The sequence below is a fragment of the Agelaius tricolor genome, unplaced genomic scaffold (assembly GCF_023055355.1).
Source record: "Agelaius tricolor isolate 1412-34295 unplaced genomic scaffold, bAgeTri1.0.p SCAF_3, whole genome shotgun sequence".
Lineage (NCBI taxonomy): Eukaryota > Metazoa > Chordata > Aves > Passeriformes > Icteridae > Agelaius > Agelaius tricolor.
Window position 1 is genome coordinate 55,253,109 of NW_027269263.1, and position 19,113 is coordinate 55,272,221.

Genomic DNA, 19,113 nt, shown 5'->3' on the forward strand with positions numbered 1-19,113 from the left:
TGCGCGGGGCCCTCGGGCGTTTCCCAGGGGTTACCGGGGGCCGCCCGCCCGCCCGCCCGCCCGCGGGGCCGGTCCTTGGCCGTGTCCATGGAGCGGCGCCGTGGGAGGGGCCGGAGGCCGCGGCAGGGGCGGCTCGGCAGGGCCGGGTGACGGCGGCCGGGCGGCGGCACTGCGGGGCTGCAGCAGCGGGACGGGCCCGCACCGCCCAGCCCAGCCCAGCCCTGCGCTCGTCCCGCCGACCGGCGGATGGGCACAGCGAGGCCAGCGGCTCGGCCATGGCCAGCGGCGGCCCCGAGGAGGGGGAGGCGGTGGCGGGGGAGGAACAAGCCCTCAGGAAACTGGTCGTCCGGCTCCAGAATGTCCAGGAGAGGAAGCGGCTGGAGACGCTGGTGCAGACCCTGAGCGACCTGCTGGAGCTGGCGGCCCGGCAGAGCGGTGAGCGCCCTGCCCTGCCCTGCCTTGCCCTGTCCCGCCCGCCGCCGGTCGCTAACACGGTCTCTCTGTCGCTCTCTGTCCCCCCACAGCTCCCCGGCTCTTCAGCGGCAAAAACGTCCACGTGCCCCTGCTGCTGGTGGTGGATCTGTACCCGGGAGCGGCGGGCGTGCAGCAGGTCAGGGGCCGGGCGGGAGCGGGGCCAGGGCCGCTGCCCAGCTCCGGCTGCGCTCCGCGGGATGAGCGAGCGCCGGGCCCTTCCCGGGATAAAAGTTCTTGTTCCGCTTGTTGATTTCTCCTTAACTTGCCCTGTGTCTCCTGGGCCGCTTCGTGAAGTGCTCTGAGCTGTAGAAGGGCGCTGTCACCGCTGGCATTTAAAGGGACCAAGCGTTCCAACTTATTGCAGACGCCACTGGCTGCGTCTGTGTTTTTACTGGCAGAAGGAGGCAAAATAGGAAATAAGAATTAAGCCATGTGAATACTTTGTAACGTAGGGTTCTAAATTACCAGTGTTATCTAATATAGTTTTGACGTGTGCGTATTGAATTTTGCCATGGTTAGACAAACTTCTGAAAAGCATGATTTTATGCTATGAATTCATATATGTGTAGCTGTATCCTTGAGACTTGTGCTAGCACACGTTTTTAAAGGTGGGAGGAATATTTTAGCTAAGAGTAAGTCCTGCAATTTAAGGTTCTGCCTACCTGCTCCTGTAATTTAACATTGGCCCATTTGGACTAGGTGTGGCACTTGGACAATTCGATGTTATACTTATGGTACAGCTGCCAGACTTGTCATACAAAGCAGCTCCTTCGTGGCAGGCACATATTAAATATCTGACTATGCTATGCATAGAGGATATTTATAAGCTCCAGATTTCTGTGCAACTCGTTTGATGCTTTTTTTTTAAATTATTAAGCACTATGAATATGAAGCAGCAGGTTTTTTTTCAAGATAAAGCTCATTAGTTTATAAAACCTCTGCCCAGAAGTCTAAACTTGGAAGTAAAACATCAATCATAACAAGAAGTAGGTGTGAAATGATAGCACAAGACTCTCAGAATTGCATAAAGAAGACAGTGATTAACTTTCATTTTAGCTCTCTTAAAATACTTCATTCAAATGCAGAATTTTAAAATTAATTTTAATCTTCTACCTGCCTACATTTGCAGTCATACAGTGTTTCAGGTCAGACATTCTGGACCTCCTTTGCATTACTATGTTGTGTTGCAGTGGGAAATTCATAGCCAGTGCAAAGCTCAAATCCCATTCCTCATAAAATGTCTTGGGCAGCTCTTCTTTCACATTCAGTTCTGATATTTACAAACATTCACACTGTGTAAGTAGATCTCTGTCTTCTTGCTTCATTCACTGCTATTTCTTTGTAATCTTTGTGAATAAATTCTCACTTTATAGTGGTGGTGAAGTAATGAGGTCCAGATTTCAGTGCAGTCTCTTTGCACTTCTGATGATTTTTTTATTGAATGAATAATTAATTATCCTCCTTTTACTTTTGGTATTTTAAAAAAATTGACTCACATAAGAGAAGAAACACAGTCAGAGACATACCTGAAGTGAGAATTTTCTTCACTCCCCTCCTTAACTGGTTACAAAGCATTGTGGGTTGATGTTGGAACCCTAGATGCTGTTCCACTAACTTGTACAGGGTTAATTTAGTAGATCAATATTGCAAGTCTGGCCCAAGTCAGACTGCATCCATAAACCCTGCAAGCTCCTTCACCAACAGGAAGGTACTGGTGTGGAAAGCCAGTAGTTCCTGTAAGTAAAATATGTCTTTAAGTAGATAGGGTAGTTTTCTGCAGTTTCTCTGGCAATGATTGGAGCAGCTTAGAAACTAGAGCAAAATATGAGTGCACTTGAGTAAAGAGCAATCAGCAGAGCTTTATTGTCTTATGTAGATGGTGGGAGCCAATGTAATATAAATGAATGGCATGCTAGCAACAAAAAGGATCAGATTTAAAAATAATGAGTTTCATTGCTGCTACCAACTGTTTCTGAATACGGGGACCTGTTTAAATCTTTATAAGGACATCTTCTTTTGCTTTATTTCCCTTCCTTGTAACCTTTAGGATTTCTGTTTTTTAAAAGACCCTTGCTTTCTTACTTAATCTTCAAACAGCTAAAAAGCTCTGTTACCTCAGGTTGTGATTTTAATGTTGTAATATAGTCCACATATCAGCAGGTCAGATGTTTCCATTAGTCTTCTCTGGATCCACAGTTCTGATAAATATTTGTCAATACTTGGAGTCCTAACAATCCAAATAAAAATGTTCAATGGGAATATAAAATTCATCAGAAACAGTTAATACAGAAAGGAATTTTCTAAAGTAATTAAGTAAGTAATTTGCATCAGATTTTCAATTTTATAAGAACAGTTAGGATGCTCTTATAAAGTGTGACTTCTAAAATAAAATGTTTTCTAAGGAATAAGCAGTTTATCAATTGATAGTCACCTCTACAATGTTTTTGAAATTTGTACCTGATTGACTGTCACCAATAAACTCTATTTTGCTTGGAATATGGAAAATTAAGAATTATATATCTTCATCTTGGACTGATGCTTACTAAGACTATTCATTGTACCTGCATTTAGTTAGGACTCAGTCACACAGACCAACCTGAATGTCCATGGTAAGTGATTTATAGTCTTGCCATGCAGGGCAAGGCAGCTTGCTGTCCAAGGAAAAGTGTATGGAAACTGGCTAATAGTCAAGCTCAGGCTGCAGACATTGAGGTTATAATTGCCTTAAAATGTTTGTTTCTGCAAATCTAAACTGAAACAGAAACAAAAGTTCTGCAGATCTGGGCTGTGCTCACACTGCAACCAAGTATGTGAAAGAAGTGGAATTCCAGTCCCCAGGGAGCTGCATCACCTTTTGCACACTCTACAAAGCTGTCAGGAAAGCTGTCTAAATTCAAGCTCATGCTGTTCCTGTGGGTGACTCTACACTACCAGGCTTGTAATTCCATGTCTCTAGTCTTACTGATTGCAGGGTTAGGGATCGTGCACTTTATATGAACTTTGCTGTTAAACTCTTTGGAGGTAGCCATTTACATTCCTGTTGGCTGTCCCATCTTGACCTCTTTGCTTTACATAACTCTTCTGTGAAAAAATGATCCAGTTATGTATAGAGTCTTTGTGACATATTATCTTCTGCCTTGACTCTATTCTTAAAGCACAGAGGCCTGCTTCCACCTTTTTATTTACTTATAGGCTCAAGAAAACTCACATGCCTTGTTATAATTCCTTTCTGTAAAATCTGCTTCATCTTGACTTTTGACATTTCACAGTTCACTACTTTTCTTTCAATACAGAGGGATTTTCTTTCATCAGGTGTTTCTTTGTACAGATTTTGCTTACTGCTTCCTCAATGCAGCCTGTGCAGTCATATCAGCCTGTAAAAATTCATAGGAGAGCAGATTTCTCCAATACAGAAGATCAAAGAGGAGCATTTTTAGCTTTTGCTATTATTTACAGATGTTTGAAAGTCAAAGATTTTGCATTGGATGAAATAGGTAGTTATTAAGAATAAATAGATTTGGTTTGGTTGTCTTTCACCCCTTATGATCTCAAAACATCTACTGCCTTCATTACATTTTGAAAGCACACACTACTGAGAGTTGATGGCAAGAATATGAAATGTGTAGTAATTGTTTATGTATCTCATCCCCATTTAAAACATTGAAGGCCTTTAAAAACCTATACTTTATCCTTGCAATTTGCAATTAAATAGCAAGTTCTTATGAAAATACACATTTTTCATTAAAATGCACCTGCAATAGTGCAGCGTTTTTTCCTGGCCAATGATAACTTACTGTGGAGCACATCTTTCTCTCTGTCAGTAACTCATTTAACTGTGTGCCCTTTATCCTCAAGCAGTGCTGAAGCAAATTGAGAGTGATGTGTTCCTGCAAGCAATGCAATCAGAAACATTAGCATATGTTTTACTTCCCTCTTTTAACTTTCCATGCCATTTGTCTTGTGTTAATTAATTTTCCCCTACTGATTTAGCTAGGTAACAGAACAGCTGTCTTGCAAAAGCTGAGGATATTAGAAGACAATGTAGAAGTTCCAAGCAGAATATCTATTCTAAAATAGCTGCATTTTTGTTTTACAGATGGGCTGGTCACTTCTTTGTAAATTAATAGAAATTTGTCCAAGTACTCTACAAAACATAGCTCCTAAGGATGTTGGGAAGGACTGGGAAGTACTGGGTGTTCACCAGTAAGTATTTTGTATGCAAAGAGTCTGCCAGAATACTTGGTCATTTTGGCAGCTTATATATGCAATGAAATATATAAAGTTATTACATCAGCTTTTTTTGTGCATTTCTTCAGCCTTCAGAATGGGGCACAAAGAGGGATCTTATCTGTGTATTTCAATACCTGGTGCAGAAAGTAAAGGAGATTGAGCCAGGCCTTTTTTAGTGACACTCAGTGACAGAATGAGAAGCAAAGGGCCTGAATTGAAATATAGACAATTCCACTTACACATTAAAAAAAATCCTAAGTAACCTTTTTGGCAGATGCACTATTACCTGGATGTTTGTGTATGTTTTTTTCAAATGTGAGGAATTATATCTACATGCCTAGTGTAAATCAAGAAGAGGAGGTTTTGTCACACCTGTTATTATTGTCTATCGCTGATCACCTCAACTACCTGTGAATTCAGTGGATACAATTACTTTCAGAAGGGATGGTTTGTTCTGTCTTTTTAGTAAATTGGGCAAATTGTGGTTTGGACTTGCTCAGTTCTCATCCATCAGCTTTCAAAGGAGGCCTAAGCAAGTTTTTTCTGGATGTCTGTGGTTAGATGGGATGAATACCCACACAGGTTGGCTCAATTGTTGCCCAGTAGGACAAATGCTAATTGTAGATGTAGGCATGATGCACATGGGGGTTGGTTTGGGGGCTTGGTTAGGTGTTCTCACTCTTGAGCAGATTGCTGCCTTCAGGCCTGATAATGACAGCAGCCTTATAACCCTGTGAATCTGCCTCCATAGTCCTTACCACACTCTTCCTTGGAAAGGTTGCTGTTGAAAAATAGCATTAAGATGCATTTTGATTTTGTGGGGGTTTGTTTGTTTGTTTGTTTTATAGTGGGTAGAATATGTGGTCAGTAGGGGAATGAACTCCCCTGAAAGATGTGTTGGCAGTTTTTGTTGGAAAGCAAAAGTGATTTGGGTTGCTTTTCATGAGCAAGAAATAACTGAGCTGAAGCTGTGCATACTACAATTTCTTTGGCTGCTTAAAACCTTGTTAATTGACTGAAAGTTATCCTGAGAGCTGGAGATACTGCTGCTCATTCTCAGGTCCCAGAAAAATGACTTTCTGGGACTGATCTTTCCTACAGCCTCCTCAGCACCCACGCAGTGTGTGCAGTTAACAAAGCATCCTTTTCAAACTCAAACTTCACAGAAGATCTGGTGATAGCACTGCTGTAGGCCATTCCTTCTCAGTGCCATCACTTTAGCCAACTGTGTATCCCTGTCTGACACGTTGACAGTTTTCCTTGCTGTGGAGACACTTAGTGGGGGAGTGGACCCAGGCATTTCTGTCAGTGCCAAAAGCAGAACAAGCCAGCTAAATTATGTCTCATATTCCTTGAGCATGGATTGTACTGTGTGAATCAACACCATAATGAATTCATGCTGTTTACAGCAAGGCAGGAAACAGTTACAATAGAGAAGAAAAGGTCATTTTTTCCCAGGAGATTTTCCCTTTTGTGTGTGTAAGTATTTTGGGAGAATAGAAATATTAAAGTAGAAAAAGCATTTCTTTCTTTTCTCTTTCAGCTATGATCCAACTTGACTTCACTACAGTTATGTTTACAAATGGTAGTTTGCTATTGATTTAGGTGTGTTTGACAGACAGTGTAATGAATAATTAAATAGTTGCTATCACTGTGAAGAGAAAGAGAATTTCCTTCAGTTATTTGCATTCTTTCCACAAGCTTAAATAGCCTTCATGAGATGTTTTGTAATCTCTTATGTTAAACTTTCCTACAGCAGCAGAACTTTAGAAAGGTTTTCATCCTTCTTGGTTATACTTGAAATGGAAGGATAAATGGGAGGGAATTCTCTGAAAGTAAATTTGGAAAGTGGATGTTATGCCTATAACTGATGTTATACCTCTCATCAGATTTTGCTTCTTGTGTCTATTTTGGTCATCATAGCTACAACAGTAGTGCTACAACAGAGGAGAGAGAAACTAGCAGCATCATAGTATGAAGGGAAAACAGTGATTCATTCCAGCTTATAAATTTAGACTTCAGCAAGGCAAACAACATCACTGCCAGAGCTGGGGTATGATATTTGGATGAAACTTCAAGTGCTGCTTATGTTTTTCAAGACAGGTCAAGAATATCAACTGAAGTATTACAAACTACTGCACAGTCTATTTTTATTAGTTATTATATATGCAAAGATTCACATTTGAATATTATTAAAATTGCTGAATCATAAGGAAAAGTAAAAAAAAAAAGTTTCTTTAGTTTTTTGTGTGTAAGTCTATGCATTTTAATTTAGTTTTTAATTGCAGTTCCCCCCCTCCATTTTGATATAGGCTTCATTCAGTGTGATATCAATGCTTTTAATTTTTTTTTTAAGAGGAGTTACAGATTTTTAGTCACTATTTTACAGATGGTAATTTGAGTAAAGTATATTGAAAATATCCACTGATTTTTCTGTGCCCAGTTCCATACATGACCTGAATTTTGCCATACTTGGCATTGTTTGGCTCTCTGTTTAACAAGTGAGAACAGACTTACAGAAAGAACAGAGTGTGCAACTGGCAGCCTAGGAAATGTTTATTTTTAGTGGTTTGTCCAGCATCATGTAACTGTTGTAGGGCTGAAACATACAGTAGAGTTCATCAAGATGCTGTTCAAATTCTTCAGCTGGGAAGCTGCTGCTTCTATTCCAGCAGACCCTTGGTTGTTCAGTGTAACTGAGCTCTTGCTGCAGGCAGAGCACTGCTGTGCTGTCCTCACTCTGTGGTGAATATCAGAGAGCACTCCAATAATCTGCACTCACACCAGTGCTCTGCAGGGTAACCACCTCCTCAATGACCCTGCAGAATTAATTCATATAACTGACTAAAAAGTAAAGTAAATTGGATCAGTTATACGTCAGTATTTTAATGAACTATGATCGTAGTTGAAATTCTAATATTACTTCATTGGTAACTTGAAAAAATATAAACTGAAATAAAAGGTTTTTTTCAAGTTATTTGAGAGCTTTTTAAGGTTTTGCTAATTTCTATAACTACTTCTGTTTTCAAAGTAGATGTTTGATAAAAATTTGCGTGTATCAATATTTCTTTAGCTATAACTCTTTTTTCCTTTTTTTTGTCCTTAATTTTTAGGCAGATTCTTAAAATGCTTACTGTCCACAAAGGAAATATAAATCTTTCAGTAATAGGACTAAAAGCATTAAATCTACTCCTCATGTCAGGTATTGTGTGCTTTACTTTCCTATTTCATCTAAGACTTTAAAACACAGAGCTGATACCAAGTGTGTGATTGTACATGGCAGACTGGATTTTTCTCTCTGTTTTACTCCATGAAGTCACTTGTCATTTTTACTTGTATACAAAATAATAAGAGTGCTATTTTGAACCTTTTTTTAACTAGGTAGGTATGAACTGTCTTTTGGTGGTAAAGTTTTAGAACATCAGTACTATTGTAAAATGCTACCTTAAGAGATAATGTTGTCATGGGTTATACAAAGCTGGATTTGAACTGTCAGAGTAAACTTTAAGGAAAATATCAAAGAATTTTGGATTTTATGGTGTTTCAATGAAAATATTGAGAAATAATCAGTGCAACATGTAATCTCTTCTGCTGTTCAGACATAATTGCTTTCCTGCTCTTGGAAGAAGAGGTGGATGTGTTTTCCTTGGTATTTAATGCCATGCACACCTTCCCTAAAAATGAAGAGATCCAGCAGCATGGATGTAAAGCGTTACACAAACTTTTTGAGAAAGGTAATTTATCTTGTAGTTTATGACATTAGAAAAATTTATAGATTGGGAGGGATGACAGATTTAATTTAAAGGCAATTAATGAATTTTTGCATTCCAGATTGGTTTGTGGATTATGTCTGTTCTTAAAAAAGCTAGCACAAAGCAGACTTTCCAATAAATATCACAAATTCTATAAATTAGAGCAATGAATATGACATCTTTAAAAAAATCAAAATGTCCCTTCATTTCTAAGTCCAAAGTTAACTGAAAAGATGGGATTTAATTTTGGTCAGTAACAGGAATAAAGAACAGTGACATTTGATTTTAATTCTCAAAAACAGGATTGTGTATTTAAGACTGGTAAATTTTAGTAACGTGAACAGTTCTAAAATCAAACAAAATGTTTGTACTTTAGAAAAATACTTTTTTCTGCTTTTACCCTGACAATGCTAAAAGGTGATCATGTGTCCATACAGTATTCCCATTTATTCTGAAAAATGAAGTCACCATGTATTGAATTTTTGCAGAAACCTCAGGAATTGTGCATGTTGCAGCCAGAAGTACCCTTGTTGTAGTCCCCTTGCTTTGAATTGAGTTTCTTGATTCAAAATAAATATTGAGAAATGCTATCACTCTGCTGTATACTTCTTTGCTTCAAAGATAATCTTCAGTTCTTCAGATTGGTTCTTTTTGGCACCATTCTATATCGCTTTTTTAAGTCTTTCTCCCATATATGTGCTTGGAACTATCTTCTCTGTTCTTTTTCCTTTTCCTGTCCCTGAGTACTTTTGCCTTGCTGTATTTTCTCTTCAGTCTCCACAACAATCTGAAATTCTTATGTTTTCTGTGCATGTTTTTTGTAAGTGCCAGATTTTCACAGATCTGGCTGCAGGTACAGACCTGCATACCTTCTTCTTGATGGCAGCACCAATGTTACAAGTTCCTAGGATACTCCTGCCTTGTTTTCTCTACCTCTGAGCCACCTTGTCAGTTTTTGTTATGTGGATCTTTGCATAGCCTTATCTTTAACCAGATTCAGAAAACAATTATGCTTGTGAAATTTAAGAGGTGCTCTTTCTCATCCTGGGTCAGTTCCCTTATCTGTGTCATTGCACAGCCACACAGTTATGTTAGTATGAATAACAGGGGCCAGGAAAGGAAAAACCTTAAGCCATTAAGGTAAGATATTATTAAAGTGTGGCTTTATGGAAAAAATTCCATTATTAAAAAAATATATATATAAAATGTGAGTATGCAAAATGGCATTCCCTAATTTTACTTTTTTCCACTGTATGCTTAGCTTTTCCCTCACTTATATACTGTTTTGGTTTGGACTAGCATTCTGTGAAAAAGGCTAAAAGACTTCTAAAATACAGATTCACAAGGTAGCATTTAAAAGTCAGAACTCATTTACATAAAGTGTAAGCTAGAAAAAGGTGTTTATAAAGTAGCTTAGTTTTTAGTTAAAAAGGTCATAATCATGGAAGATTATGTGTTGGAGAGTACTTTACTTTCTGTGAAACACAGAAAATAAATACAAGGAAACTTGATAAAAACAGTTGTCTTTTCTCATGATGCGCCAGGGTAAGAATTATTTCCTCAAAACATACTGTATGTCTTGCCTTTCAATTTAGTTCCAGAAGAGCAGCTGACTGAATTTGTTGAAAGCAAAGATCATATGATCATACTGAAAGTATTTAAAGAGTTTCCAGAGAAAGAAGAGGTGATTCTTCCTGCACTTAAATCATTACATTCCTTAGCTGGTCCACGTAAGTATTAGAAGTTATTTTCAATTCCTTTTCTCCCACACTGTGCATCAGCTCTTGCTTTCTGTAATTATAGAAAGTAATCTTTGTGTGATTGCAGAAAATCATTGAGAACTGGTTGGGAGTTGCCAGACAAATCACCTTCCTGTTTTCTTTGGGAAATACCCTTTTTTTAAAAATGGGCTATTTTTGATATTTAACCATTAGAGCATAAATCTTTCCTAAATAACAGAAAGATACTTTCTTTCACCTGGAGTAAGTGGTAGCAAAGATGCTTATCATGGTTGTAGAGATTGAAGTTTCAAGACCCTGTCCTGTCATCTTTTATTACTTGAAAAATAAGATATATTTATTGACTAAATAAATCTTTAGTGAGTTTGGGTCACAGGTAAAGAATATTCTTGGCAAAGTCTGTCCCACAAAGGAAAATTGCCCATACAAATTCAGTGGCCAGGCCTGGGAAAAAATATCTGAGTTCAAACAGCTGCTATGGTCATTCAGTGGTGACTGCAGTGGTGAGCACTGGTAGCACAGTGCATGTGGTACTCTTACAGTGTCCTCAGGAGTTATGCAGTAAGACTGGAAGAAAATGTCTTTGTTAGCTCTTGTCTTCCAGTAGCAGCAGTCCCTGTTCTGTGCAAAATCAGATCCTGAGAAATGTGTTTGATGATTTGGGTCAATTTGTTGACAGCAATCTGATCTTGTTGACACAGAGGCAGGTTTTGTCAGCTTCCTGCTGACAAATTTGGGGAAGCACAGGGCAGGGTTCTGCTCTCCGTGTCTTTCATGAGGTGCATAATGTTGTACCTCCTGCAGATGTGTTTACTTACAAAACTTTGCTTGTACATCCTGTCTGGCTCTATAGGAACTGTGCTGGCCCCATCAGTGCCCACTGAACATGAACTAGACTGAAGTGTCCTGCATTTCATCAGACTCCAAGCTATCTAGTTCCTGGTTTTTAAAATTCTTGCTGTTCCAGTTAGTATTTAAAAAGTTTAGTATCCCCTGAGTCAGAAATAATTTTGCTCTAGCCCAAAAGTTACTGCTGTTTTCTAGGGAGGAGGATGCCAGATTTTAAGTCCTTTTCAAAACAGGAAATAGTTATACAAAGTGTAACAAGAGAAGGCATGAAAAAGACCTGCTCTAAAGCAGGTATTTAATACTCTCCTTTCTAATATAAAAGATTGAAAACAGCCAGAGGAACAGAAGACTACTTGCACATGAGTGTGCAAAGCTGGTATTCCTACTCTTGGTTGGTGACATCCCTCAAGAACTCAACAAAATATATTCCTTTAAGGCCACCATGGAGAAGATAATTCAGTGTTAAGTACACACTGTAACTTATCCAGTAGCAAATGTCTCCCCATACACTGAAGTTCAAGTCTCTATTCTGAATGAGTACCTCACTATGCCTTCTTTCATTAATACATACTTACACTTGGGTTATAAGAAATTGTAGGATAAGGGTGTACAAGAACTCTTTAATCTCAGTAGTATTTGTGGCATGAGAAAAATGCTTTGCTGCTGACTGTCCTCCAAAGTGGAGTGGTGGATCACAGAATGTTACCCATCTAAATGGCAGGCACAGGGAGCCAGCCAGGCCTGAACTCTGTTTAATAGGGAGGAACAGTCAGAGGAAATTTACCTAACCCTAAACCAGCTGGGATGAGTCTCCATACAGAGTGCTCAGATCTCCTCATCCATTGTTGAGAGAACCTGGATAACCAAGTTTTGGTTGTTAAGATTAAATGAGATCTGTTCCACCTCTTTTTCTCTACCTTGTTCTGGGATATGGTGACTCGCTGCAGCTGTGCCATTGCTTGGATCTTGCAGATTTTAACATGCAGTTCATTATGCCATCTCTGTAGTGATCAATTTTGGAATCATCCAACTATTTTACTATATTCATAAGTATCACTTTTGAAATCATAACTTACTGTGGAGTGATGCAATACTATTTTGTGGAATGTGTGTTTTCAGTTGAGAATGACATGATAAATGGCTGTCCTATTAAAGCATTGTGAAAGGTACCTTCCTTCACTATCAAATAGAGTGCTTCAGAAATGCTTCCCACTCAGAGCTTGCTTTTTCATCTGGTAGGTTGTCATGATTTAGTATTTAGAGATGTATTATTTTAAAGGTTTGATGATCTTTTGAAGAGGGTGATTATTTTTAATACTACAGTTGTGAATATTTCTCTTATGTTGTAATCAGGGAAGCCAAGCTGTTGAAAGAGCAATTAAGAAAATTTATAGACCTCAGCAGAGTAATGCTAACTCCCTTGGAGCTGGTGACAGGACACTCTTTCATTTATTTGGGCCAGGATTTTGGCCAAGATTTCTTGGGTTCATAATCTGTCTCATACCCTGGATAGAAATACTACAAGGATGTTTTTCATACTATGTGTTTTAACTACCATGATGCTGTTTTGCCTGAAATCACTATATGTAAGATCACTCTGTCCTCAGTTGGAATGGATACATTCTGTCTTTGTATGGGCTCACATGATTGTCCTGTTGGTTTCTGTATCTGGCCTGAGTAATAAAAAATAAACAAGATGAGAGTGACCAAGCTCTGGCACAGTTTTCTTGGAGGGGCTGTGAAGTTTCTATCCTTGGAAATACTCAGAAGCCATCTGGACAACCCACTGTAGGCAGTCCTGCTTGAACACATGGGTTGGACACAGTGACCTTTTAGCTGTTCCTTCCAATGTCAATCTTCTGTGATTCTATGAAATAGAATGTGTGCAATGGCTTTCAAAATATTGCAGGAACATTAGATGAAAATTTCAGTACCTTCAGGTACTGAACAACAGGTGTACAGTAGAACTCATTTGTATAAGAATAATAACTTCCTAACTTGCCCCCCTTAAAAAAGAAGGAAAAGTCAGAAATGCATTATTAAATCAAATAAATTACTACAGAATAAATTTTATGGGGAAAAAAAATCTAAATCTTTTTTCTTAATTTTATGCCCCTGGGAATATTACTGAAATATTGTAAAATGTGTGCTTGTTTACAGTCATGTTAGAAACGCCATTTATAAGATTGATATAGTATTTATAAAACAGCTTGTTCACATTTAAGAAAAAAGCTACCTAAGATTAGTTTGGGAGGAGGTTTCTGTTACATGGCCTGATACAGAATGGGAAAAAACCAGAAATGTTAATCTGAATTTTGACTGCACATTGAAAACCATTGGCTGGATAGGAAGAAAAATCCTAGCAGTCAATTACCATTCTCTAGGTGAGAAAGCATTGTTTTAATGATAGTTTACAAATGTTCATCATTTTATAACCATATCAAGAAATAAAGCCACCTTTCTTTGAAGATGCAAGGTAAAAATTGCAGTATAGTCACAGTTCCCTAAATAAATCTATTTAGCTAAAGTCTGAATTAGAATTCAGTCAGCTTTTTTTCCCCTCTGTTTTAAGAAGCAGTTTTTGTTTCTGTTTCTTTCTTCAGCCAGCAATGTTGAAGTGCTCATGTCGGGAAACGTTCGCTGCTACAATGTTATAGTGGAAATGATGAAAAGTTTCCCCAGTAGTGAAACAGTTCAGGAAGTGAGTTGCTGTTTGTTGCACAAGCTTACATTGGGTAAGTTCACAAAGTTGTTTATGTAAAGTCAGCTTATTCTGACTATGTAAGAGTTGGAGTTAACTGGGAGTGTTTACAGACAGCAACTGCTATTCCAGTAAATCCTCAGGGTGGTGCAGAGATCCTTGTGTCTAATGATGACCCTGACCACAGTCAATATGGTGTCCTTATGTGGTAAATATAACAATGAGCAGCTGACATAAAAGACTCAAGTTAGGGGGGAGTAATGAGACAAAAAGGGGAAGAAGCACAATAGGAGAATGGGAAATCAGTAGGTCTGATTCTGTATAAAGTTACTATAGAAAAGAAGAAAATTACTAAGGGATTTCATTTTTTAAGTGCCAGTGGTGAATGTGTGAGAAACAATGGGTGCTACAGAATTAGTTGAAAAGATTCTGTAAAACTCTAGCTTTCCTCCTTGCAGTGCATTTATCTTCAGAGACCTGTGCTGCATTCCTGACAGTGATGATGCCTGTGTTGGGGCCTCCCTGTGTTGCAGCAGTGAATGAATCACTGGATTCTGGATTTGCCTTGACTTGAGCAAAAGTACTTCAGTTGTCTGGGCTAAAATGGGCTGGTGTCACATTATGAGAAATTATGTCAGTGGCAAAAAGTTGTGCCTCTTAGCAGCTCTGGTCTCACACTTGTGACTAATAAATCCATTTGAGCACTTGCCAAGAACCACGTAATAGGAAGTTCAAATGAAAATAAATATGTTTTTCCCCCTGCTGCATGCAAGCCCACTATGAGCAGCTGCCTGAGCAGCCCTCACTCCATGGCTGGTTCTTCTTCATCAAGAGTTAGGCTTCCCAATTTTTGCAGGTGGTGGTCTGAAGCTACTGCAGATGCTGGTACCAGTGCATGACTCCCCATAATAAAGTTGGTCCCATCCTTTCACCATCTGTTTCCACTTCTTCATGCAGATATGGCAAAAAATACAGATCAGACCTGAGTGCAACCTGGAGCAATTTCCCATTCCCTTTCAGAAAGCTAGATAAGATTTTTAAGGAAATGTGGTGGCTGCTGAGGTGGTAGTTTGCAGTGTGTTTTTGGCAAGAGGTGATGATGACCTTGAACAATCTGCTGTGCAAGGATAACTGAAGATACACAGGGAAACCAAGCACTTGTGGGGACACAGCAGCTTGGTTGAGAGGCCTTGATCTTGCTGTGAGTGCAACCAGCCTGGTTTCAATCAGATGTTTGCCATGAGTTTGTGCTGACCAACAAAAAAGAGGGGCAGAAAAGCAGCCACAAGATCAATTTCTTCTTTGAGCCCTTCATCTTAATAAAGAGCTGCCTTAGTAGAGTTATGGAACAGGTGTTCACAGCACCATGCAATTATGGGAACAGATATAAAATTGTTAGGTGCTCCTGGAATAGTCTGAAAGTGTTGTTTCCCAGATTATTCTGATGGACATTGTCTTCCTAAACCCATGTTAACTGGCAGTGAAATGGTAAAGTTAGCATGTACTAGCTTCCAAAATCAGCATCATGCATTCTTGCTAATATGGTAATGGCTATCCTAGATTTGACTGTCTTTGGAATTTTAACTGGCTGATAGCTGTTTGGCCAGCCCAAGTCCAACAGAACTACTCGTCACATAGCCTAGGTTTATTAATTTCTTTAGGTAAGTAAGGCATTTACCCAAACATACCTTTTCCATTAAAATACGTTAAGAAACAGTGATGCTGATATAACATGACCACACAACTGATCTTTCACATTACTACTCTAATTCTCGTTTTTGCTTATCAAGATTTAAATGAAATTGAATATCAAAATAGAAGCCATAGCTATCAAACCATATTTGACAAAGTGAGTGTTGGTCTATTATTTTCTACATAATACTTCCAAACAAGGAAGTTATTTGAATTTGCTTGCTTTTTAGAGAGTGCCTTATATTCAGCCTGTAATACAAAATACTGTACCACTTACAATAATTGTTATGCTTTAAATATATTTATTATCCAAAGGCATTCTTCTGTTCCAGAAGGATTCTATTCTATATTTGTAATGCTGACCTTGATTTATTTAATGAGGAGGGAAAAACCAGAGAGTAAACTAGGGTTAAATTACTTATGTCAGAGGATAAATAAAATCATTGCAGGAATTCAGCCAGGACTGTGTTTGCTTCCTGGCAGGAAGTCTGCAAGTGATACACCAATTGTATTTTTCTTATTTTGATGACAGTGTGTGTTTCATTTTGCATTAAACTTCTGCCTCTTGTAAAAAAATTCAAAAAGACCCACAAAGAATGTAGATCCCAAATTTTTTTATCCTTAACCTCTTCTTTCCACAAATAAAATTTTGATGTCAAGCCCTTTAGTAAGAAAAACAGCATTTGTTACAAAGTTTTTGTATGATGTGCTGAGAAATTTATGTTAAATGCATGTAAAGCTCTAGATATGTGCTTGTATTAATTTGATATCTTATCTGGTTTCAGGAAATTTTTTCAATATCCTTGTATTACATAAGGTTCCAGAAGTCATTGTGAAGGCTGTTACAACATATCCTGAAAATGCAAAGTTACAAGCTGCAGCTCTCAGTTGTTTAGCTCTTCTAAGTGAGTAAATGTTTGTCTACTTGTTAATTTTTTCACTCTAGCAATTTCCTGTAATAATTTCAAACTCCATTTCTTTAACACAAAAGCCTCAGGCAGGACAGCTTCAACAAAGCTGGATTTCCTACATGATTACAGTTTGCTGTTTCACTATGATAAGTCTGAGTTCATATCATATGCCCAACATCTGCACTGTGTTCAGAGCTGGTAAGTTATGTTGACAGATCTGAACAGAGCAAACAGAGCAAACTGTTTATTCACAGACAAATTTTGGATAATCTCTTCTTAACATAAAGTCTCCAGTGATAACAGCGCTGATTTGGCATTGTGTTTGCCAGGAATGACAGTACTCGTACTGTGGCAGTTGATAGCAGCAAATCAATGCTTGTGCTTGAGTTCTGAAATCAATTAAAAGATGTAAACTTTTCCTTGAGTACAGTTCAGACAGAAATTAGTTAGCTAGTGGGAAAAAGTTAAGGACCTGATCCTTTTTGTCCTTTAGTAATTGTTCCATATAAAAGTCAGTAGAAATGCTGTTTATTTAAGAGGCCCCAAAATAGCAAAGATTAGATATCAATAGACATTCCATTATGCCTCAGATATTATGCTCAGTGTTGGTATCTCTTTCTTTCCCTTAATTGCTGAAAATCACAGGTAGAAAATTACATATTTCAAATTCTGTTGCACTTTCTGAGCTATTTCTCTCTTAGCAACTGCAATTTGCATTTGTTTTAAACAGCATTGCTTCAGAGTGTAGATGGCTCTGTAATAAGTGGTTCCATTCACAGTTACATTTTATGTCTGTGGTATTCTGTACATAAATATGCAACAAAAAGAGGTACATGCAGGTCTTTTCAGAGCCAAAGCCTAGACTGATCTGTAACTCTGTGGCATTTACTATGCTACACTTTAGTTTTTCACTCCCTTTATAACCTTGAACACGTTTTTCAAGTCTGCATGTCTGTCTCAAAGTTTATAGCAAAAGATTTCTCCCTTCCCAGAAAAGGCTTATCTTCCCACTGATTTTCACACATTGCCAGTGTGAGTGCCTGCATGACTACAGAAAGGTTAAGACAGAGGTGTTTTGTTTTCACAATAAGAATTTATTGTAAATATTTTATATTTCCAGCTGAAACAATATTCCTAAACCGGGACTTAGAGGAAAGAAAAGAAGAGGAGGAGGAAGAAAAGTTATGCTGGTTGGAAGCGTGTTACAGAGCATTAGAACTGCACCGAAAAAATACAGATGTGCTGGTGAGAAATTGTGGGTGATGGGAATATGGAAAGACTGTATTATGTATTAAATAAAGTGTTTTGAAACATGCTTTTCTCATCTCTATCCTCAGGCAAAAAAAAGGCTGTAATGTCTGGGTTAGATTTAGAATAAATCTTACCTTTCTTGCCTTTCTTTGTTCGTCTTAAGAGGTTTTACTTCTTCAAATCAAATGTAGGTAGTTAAGATGAGGCTTATACCTGAAACTTTGGCCATGCAAAGATTGTTTACATACCTCTTTTGTATCAAACAGCCAAACACAGGCCCATCAGCAGAAGAATTAATCTTGTCCTAAAATAGATATCAAAATGAAAATCGAATAATGAGACTGTCACACGTTTGTAACTCAGGCCTATCTAAGCTATAAAGAATATTACAGTGTACATTTTGTTCTATTTCTACATAAAGTGCCTTGTACCTCTTTTGTGAACTGAAAAGCAGTCAAACTATTTAAGTTTTTTCATATATTGTTAATCTTCTAGAGGTATATTTTCTTAATCTTTTTGTTTTTGTTTCTATTTAGGAGGCTGCGTGCTGGGCTTTGAAAAATCTGTTTCTGTATCAACACAACCTTCATGAGAAGATTGGAGATGGAGATAATCAGTCAGTGTTGTCTTAAACTGGATTTTTGGAAATGAAAAAAAAAAAGAGTGCCTGTTGTTAAGCCATTTGATGTTTCACTTTTCAATTATGTTTAATTTTATAGTGGATGAAATGCATGATGATCAACCACACCTGGGAAATTTTCTTCCAAAGTGTGCTAACCTTGACTCAGGAAAATCTGCTAGTGTTTTCCTAAAGGGTCAGAACACAGCCTGTTAGAGCTAATTTTTACAGTTCATGAGGAATTTTGTCTTCTGTTGCAATAGAGATAAAGCATGTAAGAGTTGGGTAAACAGACAAGATTAAGATACCTAGCATGTAAGGAGTGTAGAAAAGCAGTGCTCATTTTCCCACAAAACAGATGAAAAGGCATTGTAGAAGGAATGCTGCCTCATTAGGGAGAATCTACTGGGCATGGATAAGACACAAATTTCCATTTTACTTAAACTATTTCTCAGAGTTCCTTAAAATTGTAGTCGCTCAATTTGTGTAAGCCTGTTCATACCCTTTCTGGACCTCAGGTCCCTTGGAAAGCATGGTTCCAAGGAATTCAGTGAGACTCAGTCTAGACAAAGTTGCATAGGTTAAAAAGAGTTTTCTGTCAGCTGTTGCTCTGGAAACATATTAGAGGCCAAGAGCAATCACCTGAAATTTTCATTATGTTACATAATACCTCTTTAAGAAACTGAACTGCAGTTATGAAGTAACTGCTGTAATACAGTCAACGTGCAGTGATTTGTTTCTCTCTGAAAGGTTCCCAATAGACAGAGCAGTGATGCTCTCCATGCTGATGCACTCCTCTTCAAAAGAAGTGTTTCAGGCAGCTGCTAGTACCTTGGCAATTTTGTCACAACAAAATGGTAAGGGACTTTAATCATCTTTTCTTTCTCCTTCAGCA

At 38.3% G+C, this 19,113-nt stretch overlaps 1 protein-coding gene across 1 annotated transcript in view; it reads left to right on the top strand.

Annotated features, from left to right (window-relative positions):
* The first annotated feature begins 5 nt into the window (after positions 1–5).
* LRRK2 (leucine rich repeat kinase 2) overlaps positions 6–19,113 on the top strand; it is a 64,149-nt gene continuing 45,041 nt past the window's right edge. The window contains exons 1-11 of the mRNA XM_071423890.1: positions 6–435; positions 525–610; positions 4,571–4,677; positions 7,818–7,906; positions 8,304–8,438; positions 10,052–10,186; positions 13,648–13,779; positions 16,223–16,342; positions 17,469–17,593; positions 18,136–18,215; positions 18,969–19,075. Of these exons, the coding sequence (XP_071279991.1) occupies positions 276–435; positions 525–610; positions 4,571–4,677; positions 7,818–7,906; positions 8,304–8,438; positions 10,052–10,186; positions 13,648–13,779; positions 16,223–16,342; positions 17,469–17,593; positions 18,136–18,215; positions 18,969–19,075 (1,276 nt within the window). The 5' untranslated portion in view covers positions 6–275. The remainder of the gene's footprint in view (positions 436–524; positions 611–4,570; positions 4,678–7,817; positions 7,907–8,303; positions 8,439–10,051; positions 10,187–13,647; positions 13,780–16,222; positions 16,343–17,468; positions 17,594–18,135; positions 18,216–18,968; positions 19,076–19,113) is intronic.